The 10,383-nt window shown below is 36.9% G+C and overlaps 1 protein-coding gene across 1 annotated transcript; it reads right to left on the reverse strand.

Annotated features, from left to right (window-relative positions):
* Window positions 1–7,489: 7,489 nt before the first annotated feature.
* LOC110029273 (U-box domain-containing protein 8-like) lies at window positions 7,490–9,355 on the reverse strand. The gene has a single exon (XM_020731495.1). The coding sequence runs from the start codon at window positions 9,236–9,238 to the stop codon at window positions 8,129–8,131; it is 1,110 nt and encodes a 369-aa protein (XP_020587154.1). The 5' UTR covers window positions 9,239–9,355; the 3' UTR covers window positions 7,490–8,128.
* Window positions 9,356–10,383: the final 1,028 nt, after the last annotated feature.

A 10,383-nucleotide genomic window follows, 5' to 3' on the forward strand; every position in this document is an offset into this window, starting at 1 on the left:
TAAAATTATGTATAATATAAACAATCTTAGTTATGTTAATTCTAAAAATCTTTAATTTTAATTATTTTACTTATTGTAATGAGGTCTCATCATCTAAAAAAAACATACACTACTGCGTCTCATTTTAAATGTCTTTTATAAGTATCTTCATAACCCATACAAAGTAATATAGAATGAATATAATCCTTGGTATAAATTATGGTAAATAAAACTAATACTAATCAATGCTCCATCATACATATACCTTTGACAGCATCAATTAACACACACCATACTAATAAAAATCGTTAGAATAGAATCAGGATGTTTCTTATTGATGCAAAGAGGGATATAAAAACCCATTAAAAGATTTATTAGTAAGTAAATAAATAAAAATAAAATAGAAGAAAAAGAAAGTAAATAAAAGCAAATCAAAGAAATTAATATAAAAATTAACATATTACAATTCTAATATTTTAATACTCCCCCCTCAAGTTGTAGCATAGATGTCAGTCATGTTCAACTTGAATTTAAAATCATCGACCAGTAGACGAGAAATGTTCTTTGTGAGAATATTTGCATTTAGCCACTAGGTGACACTAACGGAAAATAAATTTCCTCGGAGTCGAGTTTTTTTCTTAATGATGTGACGGTCAATCTCAATATGTTTGGTGCGATCATGCTAGACTGGGTTGCGAGCAATGCTAATGGCAGTCTTGCTAACACAGAACAACTGTAGGAGAGCGGAGACTGGCATACGTAGTTCGTGGAGTATGATGCATAACCAAAGAGCTTCACAAATTCTCAAGGACATTGACCGAATTTTGTCTTGTGCAATGCTCAAGCAATGACAAACTGCTTCTTGCTTTTCCTCGTGACATGTTTTCCCACATATATGAGCAGTAACTAGAGATAAATCATTGAACATGGACGAACCCGACCCAAACTGTGTCCGCGCAAACTACAGAAGATCTAGAGGTGTGGCGAAAAAAAAAAATAAACCTGAACCCGATGTGCCTTTTAAACAGTGGAGAATCTGGTCGACAGCTTGGAGGCGGTGCTCATAGAGATCATGCATAAATTGATTGGCTATTCTAACTGCTTGGCATATGCATAGGCGTGTATGGTCAAGGTAGATGAGTTTCTCCATAAGACGCGGGTAGTGAGTCTTGTTTACAGAAACAACATTAGGAACATCAAGAAATTTTTTATTAGGATCCATTGGAATAGTCACTGGTTTACACAGGAGTATATTATTCTCTATCAAAAGGTCAATCACGTATTTTCGTTGAAATAGGCAAACACCCTGAGATGATCAAGCAACTTTCATGCCTAATAAGTGTTGGAGAGATCCCATGTCCTTCATTTCAAAGAAAGCAACATGAATGTCTTTCAAAGACCAAATGTCAGTAGATCATTACCTATGAGAACAATATGGTCAACATAGACAATAAGGATGGCTACTTGGCAGCTAGAGGAATGCCAAAAAGAGAGAGTGTAGTCAGATTGGACCTGAGAGAATCCATGGCCTCCACCAACTTTAAGAAGATTTGGCCGAAGGTTTGGAAACAAGTTTCCCGTGGAGCTTCCAACATTTATCACGGGTGTGGCTAAGTTTGTGGGAGTAATCACAAGTGGGTTGACCAGCCCGAGATTGAGCGTTATTAGAGACCAAGGCGAATACTTCGGCAGACGGAGTGGACACACCAAGCATAAAAAAGCCTCCTGCTCTCTTCGCAGCGAATCTCAATGGAAGAGGCGTGAGTAGAAAGAAGAGGATCTCAGCCAAGGATATGGCCCCGAACTTCATCAAGATCTTTGTTGAGGCTTACCAAAAATTGGAATATGCAGTCATTTTATACAATTTTCTGGAAAATAGATAGGTCAGCCGAAAATTCTCAAGTATAGTCATAATACAGGTTGCATTCCATCCATAATGTAACTAGATTATTGTAGTACTGAGGCATTGTCTTCGATCATTATTTTGCCTCACAAATTTTCTTAGATAACTCATAGACCTAACTGAAATTCCTGACATCTGAGTAGGTATCACGAACTACAGTCCAAATGGTACTCACAGAATGAAGGAACATCTATGATCGACCAATAGAAGTCTCCATGGAGCCGATTAGCCACAACATGACCATGGAATTTTCTACTTCTCAAGCTCCATATGTTGGGTTAGTCTTTAGAGATTCACGAATCACACCAGTAAGATGATCGAATTTCCCACATTTTTCTTATGGACACAGATTGAGACCATTGGAGAAAGTTATTGTTGTTATGGGTTATGATTAAGAAGTTCATGTAGCTTTCCTGCCCTCCGATCAGAGGAACGGAGGTTGGAATTGATCCTCTGATGGAATCAAGAACAACTCAAATAATAGCTCAGTGTTGGAGTCCACGATGACTCTGATTAAGCCAAAGTAAATGTTAGGTTGTTGAGACATTGTAAGGTTTCGACGGCTAGAGGGAAGATATATGTCCTTGAGAAAGGTTCTTGCTAGAAGAAGGTTCTAGCAGTAAATTTCCTGCTCTGGAGAGGCATCAACCAGTTGGGATTGAACAGGCAGGCGGGATCTAGCGGTAGCTAGCAGGAACTAAGTGGGATTTTATCGAATGAGAAATGGGTTCCAGCGGGAGTAGCGGGATCTAGCATGAGGCAAGATCCAGTGGGAGTAGCGGGAGGCAGGATCCAACTGAAAATTCCAACAGGAGGCGGGATCCAGCAGGAGAACCGACAGGAGACAGCGACTGGAAGCATACCTAGCCGACAACAAGGGGAGTAACGCGACAGCTAGGTTAAGACCATGACTCTGATACCATATTAGAATGGAACCATTATGTTTCTTATTGATGCAAAGAGGGGTATAAATACTCATTATAAGATCTATTAGTAAGGAAACAAATAAAATATAATAAAAGAAGAAGAAAAGTAAATAAAAGCAAATCAAAACAATTAATATAGAAATTTGCATATTAATATTCTAATATTATAATAAAAATAAACAATTAACATATGCATACCATTCTACCTCAAAAACTCATCAATTCAATTACCAGGATATTTGATCACATGCCTTCATAAGAGCGACAAAAAAAGATTTTCTTCGCTCTATATAGCACTCAATTAATTGCCTTAATACAAAAAACACTTTCATGATAGATTATCCCAGCATAGATTCAAATTAATTCTCAAAAATTGATGCAATTTTTCTAATCCTATATATCAATACTATATTCCATAACTCTATCATGCAACTCTTAAGTTTGATTCATCTATGGTCAGCTTAAACTCGAACATTACCTTCGTTTTAAAATATTAATGACAAAAAATTTGTCATCCAAATAACCATTCAATTCTATCTATCTTATTCTAGAATTTTTTATAAGAAACCCTTCACAACTCCCCCAGCCACCCCCCGTTTTTTTTTTTTTTTCTTTTAGCTTATTTCTACTTTTAAGATACATATCCATAACTAATTTCCGATATTATGTGGTCAAGCTTTCTCTAGGAAACACTTCACAACTTTTTCAAAAGAAATTTATTTATGATTTAGTGATTTCATTTTTTGGAAGAAACCAAATATTCTTGTCAAATTTAAATGTATGCATTTGGTATTACAAAATCATAGGTTACTATAAAATCAAGTATAATTCTCTCATTCCATTTCTACTCCTATTACATACCCACCGTGAATCCTCTCATAGAACATCCTACAACAACCTGCATACTCATATAAATCACCACCAATATTATCCACTTTTCAACAAATACAACAGATAAATATGGTTTAGCTCATTTATATCTTCTAAACTTAAATTTAAACATCTTTTAATCAAATTGAGAGCATAAGCACATACCAAATTCAAAATTTCTTCACTATTATTTATCTTGATAAAAATCACACTATCTTTAATTATATTAATTTCAATAATTTTATATTTCAACTCTTTATCCACTACTAGGCCAACTATATTTTTGTTATTGGCCATTTCAACATATAGAAACTCATAATCACTCATAATCTTCCCTATTAGCCTTTTTTTTTTTTTTAGTATCTTGAAACTAAACAACATCTATTCTTCCTCTTACCATAGTGCCCACCTATTCTTAAATCTTCCCATTAAAAATTTCTAAATTCCACCAAATCATATTAACTTAAGAATCATAACTTAAGGGTGACGTAGTAGCCCACATTTGCTTACCTTTCACCACATTGAGGTTAAGTTGTGTATCACTTGCGGGTAATGTCCTAGCCCACCTTTTTGCATATTTCTCACAACAAGCAGATGAGGTCATGATACGTCGCTTCCAAAGAACATCCAACCACCAACAAAATTAAATTTTGATTCACTAAATTAGTTTTGATCATTTGATGTGTTTTAGGACCAGTTGCAGCCTAACATTAACTCATCAAATTTCAATCTTTCTCATACAGGTTAGGAACAAGCAACAAGAATGAGTAAAAAAAAAAAAGAATGAATAATAATAATTGCTATTATTGTTATAGTTCTAAGAAAATTTTCAAAATAAATTTTGATGGTAGCCATAACACAATACATGCCAATAACTGATTATGGTTGACAACATAGAGGGTCCCGCCAATCAACAAAACAAAGTTCATTGTAACTCGAATGATGCAAACAGTCTCTAACTTAAACAAATCAATAAGCACATAACTCCTACAGCCAAAAGAAAAAATTAACTCCAACAATAAACAAACCAAATGAGCAAGTTAAGGTTGGATTTGCGAAATACAACAGAAAAAGAACCCTACTAATGAAATGTAAAGCAATGAAAAACCTCTTACAAGTCTATTTCCTCCTAATTTTTAGGAGGGAAAAAACAGTTTAAAAAGGCCCAAAAATCATGAAATAAGAAAAAGAAAAAGAAGTGGTCATTTTAAGGATCCGCATACACTTCCTTAGCATAATTTGCATGCGATTGTTCAAATCCCCTAGAATGAATTGTGTTCCAAGTTCCTTTATCCAGTCGTAAATTGATAATCTGATTAGTAGCCTCAAAATGAATGTGGATGACTAAGCTCATAATAAAAAAATTAACATTCAAATTCATAATATATGTTATTCTTAGATGTTTAAATCTTTGGCTTCTGTTTGATATCGCAATCAACGTTTGAGCTTAGGGTTGTAAATGAACTAATGCATTCGGTGAACAACTCGAACTCAACTCAATTAAAACTCGATCATATTTGTTTAAATTAGTAAATAAGCAACCTTGAATATATTTTAAAAGGGGCTTTTACATATGGAGGTCTCCAAGGTAAACGCCCCAAAACATTTAATTTAAGCCTCAAAGACTCCGTTACCGCTCGTCTCCCTCTCTTTTCGTCTCTGATACCTGCCCTCTCTCCTCTCCCTCAGTGTTTCTCATGCCGACAGAACCAAGCAAGACACGAAGGTCATTGAGGAGAAAGAAAGGAAGCTTGCGAAGGTCCTTGATGTTTACGAGAAGCATCTTGGAGAGCAGGTTTCTCATTGGCGATGAGTTCACTCTAGCCGATCTCTCTCACCTTCCCAATGGACATTACATCGCCAATCAAGACCATCTCATCAAGTCGAAGAAGAATGTGGTGACATGGTGGGAGGAGATCTCGTCGCGACCCTCCGGGAAGAAAGTTATTGAAATGTAGAGCGCCCTGACTTCTTGAGTTCTTCGATTTTTCTGTTGTTGAGAAGAAAAATATATCTTTTTTTTATTTGTTGGGGGTGGGGATTTTGTTAATCGAATGTCCTGATTTTAACTGTTGTTGCTTAAGTTGTTAGTCTGGTAATGGATTTGGAAAAGAAAATAAGATGTTTATCAGCAACAAAGAACTCTTACGAGCTTGAGAATCAAATCCTCTTCCCCTTCCCCTTCGGTGGCTGAAGCTTTTTAGCTTTTTTCGTCTCCGCCAACGGTAACAAAGCATTTGAGGTGTAAATTAAATGTTTTGGGGCTTTATCTGTAAATTGCACAGTTTTGGGACCTCCATATGTAAAAACACATTTTTAAAAGCTCGAAAATTAAATAAATTAAACATGAATATAGTCAAACTTACTCATTTAGGTTCACGAACAAACTATTTTGTTATTCAACAAGCAACTTGTTAACTATTTGATATTAATCTCGTTGATAACTCGTATCATATATGATATATTATTTAAAAAATAAATTGATTAACTATAACTTATTTAATTATATTTAATATTAATATATTATTATATAAATTGATAAAAGGTTTGCATTATGAGCTATTTGATAGTATAAGTTCCTTCGGATTTTTTTATTCTTGTTTTCATGTTTCTTCTCTATCTTTCTGAAAAACTATCTATTGTAGGCACTAGATAAGATCATATGGGTTAGTTCAATTTCTTATATGATTTATTAAATTGTTCATTTATATAGATTTGTAAAATTATCTACTATAATTTCTATATAAAAATATTAATATTCTTTTGAATTTTTAGCTCATTAAATACCCATTCACTTGTCATAAACAAATCAAGTAGTAATCATGAAGTATTAAAAAATATAAACAAGTCAAGCTTAAACAACATATGAAAGCTTGACACAAGTTCAAGCCGAATATAAACTACTTATAATTATACCAAGCCAAGTCTAATTTATGATATGCTCAGCTCGACTCGGCTTGATTACAACCCTAATTGTGGTACATGAGTGAATGCCATGAAAACTACTTGAGCTAAAACTGAGGCATGCATTTCGTTTATAAAACTCATCACATTCAAGCACACTGTAATAATTCAAATTTAAGAAAAAGTTAATGAGATTTTAAAGGGCGGGCGATAACACCACTGAACAAGAATACTAAATTTCACAACTTAAACAACCCAAAATTGAGTATTATGCATCATATTTAATACTTTGCTTCCTGTAAATATTTTTCCATCACAACAGAAAGCATAATGAAGATCTTGACAGGGTAAATAATATGATCAGAAAATTTCATCTATGGTTGTCAACTCATATCAGAAGGACATTCAGAATTCAAAAAAATAAGACCTCTGTTCGCCACCTAACACATGTTTAAATAGAATTGTACCTTGTTGCAGAGTCAGTCTCAGAATAATCATTTTTTAATAAATTTGTTCTTTAGCACAAAGAAATCTATATCTATAACTGTTCTAAGATATGTTATGTTTTCCCGCAAAACTCCAAGCAACTTTTCTTATTGACAGAGGCATCAGGTAGCATCAAAATTGCAAATACCCAATAGACAACTCATAAAGTAAAAAATGAGAAAGCAATTAATATATACCAAGGTATGTATTTCTGAAAAGACAAATTACCTCAAAGGGCAATGCATTAAATCCTCATGTCCTTTTGAGTTACGAGGCACAGCTTTCTCCACTAGATATTACCTTATAAGAAGCAATATTGAATTATAGATCCTAGTATAAAATCTTCCTACAACATTAATTCATAAGACTAAACATTGAACACAAACTTTATCCATTTCCTGAATAATATGATAAAACTAATAGCATTACAAAATTTTCAAAATGAAATAAAATCACATAACTTGTTTCTCTTTGGCATGTCAATAACGTTACAAAAGAATCATACATTACCGTCCCAGTTAAATTACAATCAATAATGCATCCTCTCCACAAAAACTATTGATTTGGTGGAGATGAATCAAAGCCGTAACATAGAGGGAACAAAACCAGAAAAATGATAATGTGGCGTATATTTAGCAAGAAAATTTAGACAACATGAACTAATTAAGCCAAAAAAACCGGGAAACTCAAACCAAAAACCATGTTTCTCAATCATATCAAGATGCAAACCAAAAAGGCAAAGTAGACACTTACCGAAGCATTTGAGGAAGATGATCTGCAAGTTTCGATTAAGATTGCCCCCATGAAAAACGTTTAGATTTTTGAGAAACAAGCTATGGCCTTTTCAATATTGACAAAACTATTTATTCCAATTTTACAGAGCTTGAAGAAGGAATGCCTAAAACAAGAGCAAAACATCACCTTTTATACAGTAGTTTTCAAAGCAGGGCTTCAGGAAGCGCTCATTTAACAATTACACGACCAACTCTAGCCCACCTCCTCAGCTTCCCCCACAAATTACAACAGATGGAAGGTCTCCATGATCATGAAAAGCAGAGATTCATATTAACCCAACAAATTCTCCCTTCTCAATAGTTGTAGCCAAAGCCAAAGCATTCCTCCCAATCTTCCCATAATCTTTTTGAATAAGCACCAAACAAATCTCCAGAACCCCTTCTTCTTTTGCTTCCCATCTAAACTTTTCAATATCAGAACATACAAAGTTCAGCACCAAAAGCGCATGCTCAATCCCTCTCCCGGTACCTTCCATCAAAACTCCAGCCAAAACCCTAACAAACCCTTCAACATTAGCCATAGCCTCCCTTCCTTCTCTACACTTTGCAATCAAACTCAGAACCTGAACAGCCCTTTCTGAGCCATCACCTGCGAAGTAAACCAAAGCTGGCACCGCCACAGCACGCACAGCTCGGCCGCGATTCTCCGGGAACTTGCAGAGCTCGTAGAGCGCGGTAGCAGCTTCCCGGCGATCCCGACCCTTGCCGTTACGGAGAAGGACCGATAGAGCTGGTATCGCGAAAGGGTGAGCTCCGATGGTGCACTTATTGACCTCGACGACGGCCAGGCTGGTTAGGACCGTAGCGGCGAGAGAAACGTTAGGTCCGCCGGAGGCTAGAGCTCGAGCAAGTGAGTCAATGGCGCCGTCCGCAACGAGGCCGACTCGAGCGTCGTCGCCGTCGAGGGAGAGGTATATGAGAGTACGGAGAGCGAGGTTCTGCAGGTCGGGGGAGTCCGGAGAAGCGGCGTGGCGGAGAAGAATGGAAGGAGCTGATGAATCGGAAAGAACGCGACGAAAAGCGGGTTCGTCTTTCGCTAGGCCGAGCAGAGTGGAAAGTGATGTGGCGGAGGCGGGGTAGGAGAGGGATGAAAGGAAGCATATCTGGTCAGTCGATCGCGAGGGTTTACGCTTGCTGCTCTCTCTACCAACGACAGGGTTGTAGCTGTGGATGAGGGAGCGAAGGGCGTGGTTAGGGATTAGAGGGGAGTGGGGAGGGAGAGGAAGCTTAGTGACGGGGCAAGTATGGTGGCCAGAGTCAATCCAGCGCTGGATTGATGAGCGATCGAAGGTGTGGCCGGATGCAACGATTACGGGGTCCGACATCACTTCAAGAGAGATCGGACAACGGAAATCGTCGGGGTATTTCAAATCCATGGTTTCTACCTTCTGTACAGTTTCACTCGTTTGACTCTCTGGTACTTTTCCGAGTAAGGCGCCGTCGCCGGAGAAGGAGGAGGGAGTGGGGCGGATGGTGGCGTAGGCGGGGAACAATTTTGTTTAATTTTTTCTTCAGTCGACCGAAAATGATGCTCCTACATGCATTATGACTAAAAAATTTGTGATCGGACGAGCAATCCTTTATCTCGGATAACGAGTTGGCATTACCGCCGGTGAACCTAGTAACTTATCACCTATTTTAAAAGGTGGAAAAATAAAACGGGATTTTTTATTTTTTTAGCTGTCGCATCCAGACATCTTCTAGACCTACCACAATTTTCCTGGGGAAAATAAATACGGCATTTGAAATTTGGCTTGGGGGCTTCGGAGTCAACTCGATGACGACGTAAATCATATTGTGGTATATATTTGATGGTGTGAGGCAATTCAGACCATTTGGTTCGGATATAATATTTTTATGAGAGTGAAGATTTATGGGATAAAAAATAGATATTTAAGTTCTGTTTGGGGCAGCTATAATTTATCTAATTTTTTTAGATAAATAATTTATTTTAAGAATTTGATGATGAGCGGCTTATCCAGATGAGCTGACTGTCATAGAAAAAAATGAAACAGGAGTAATGCCTATAACTTTCATATGATTTTTCATGGCTTCAACAAACTGAATTTCTCCCAGATAGTATAAGCAGAAAATGATGAAGCAAAATTACCACAGAAATGTCACATAAAAAATCGGGATTTCAATAAAAAAAAATGAAAATGATATCAAAATAAAAAAAGAATGTTATTCAATGCTTCACATATTAATTCGCACGCAAAACGTTGTTAGTGTGGAGCCCGGTTTGGACCCCCTCCCGCTCTCGCTCTCCCGATCGCGAGAGATCGCGATCCCGCTCTTGTCTCCAACCGTAGGCACCAACCGCTTCTGTCTTCCTCTGTTGTGAAACGAAGCATCCCTTCGCTCCCTCCTCTTCGCTATAAAAGGATCGCACGGCTCCTTTTTTTTTAACAGCACGACCCTTTGTGTTCTTCTTCAGTAGTTTCCACTTCCACGGGATAGTGGAAGGACTTTCACGAGAGAGTGGAACAGAAGTGCAAGAAATAGTTCATTGCTGCAGAAG

Source organism: Phalaenopsis equestris, unplaced genomic scaffold (assembly GCF_001263595.1).
Source record: "Phalaenopsis equestris unplaced genomic scaffold, ASM126359v1 Scaffold000552, whole genome shotgun sequence".
Taxonomy (NCBI): domain Eukaryota; kingdom Viridiplantae; phylum Streptophyta; class Magnoliopsida; order Asparagales; family Orchidaceae; genus Phalaenopsis; species Phalaenopsis equestris.

Excerpts from the sequence above, each read along its gene's own strand:
- LOC110029273 (XM_020731495.1), bottom strand. The coding sequence starts at position 9,238 with ATGGATTTGAAATACCCCGACGATTTCCGTTGTCCGATCTCTCTTGAA.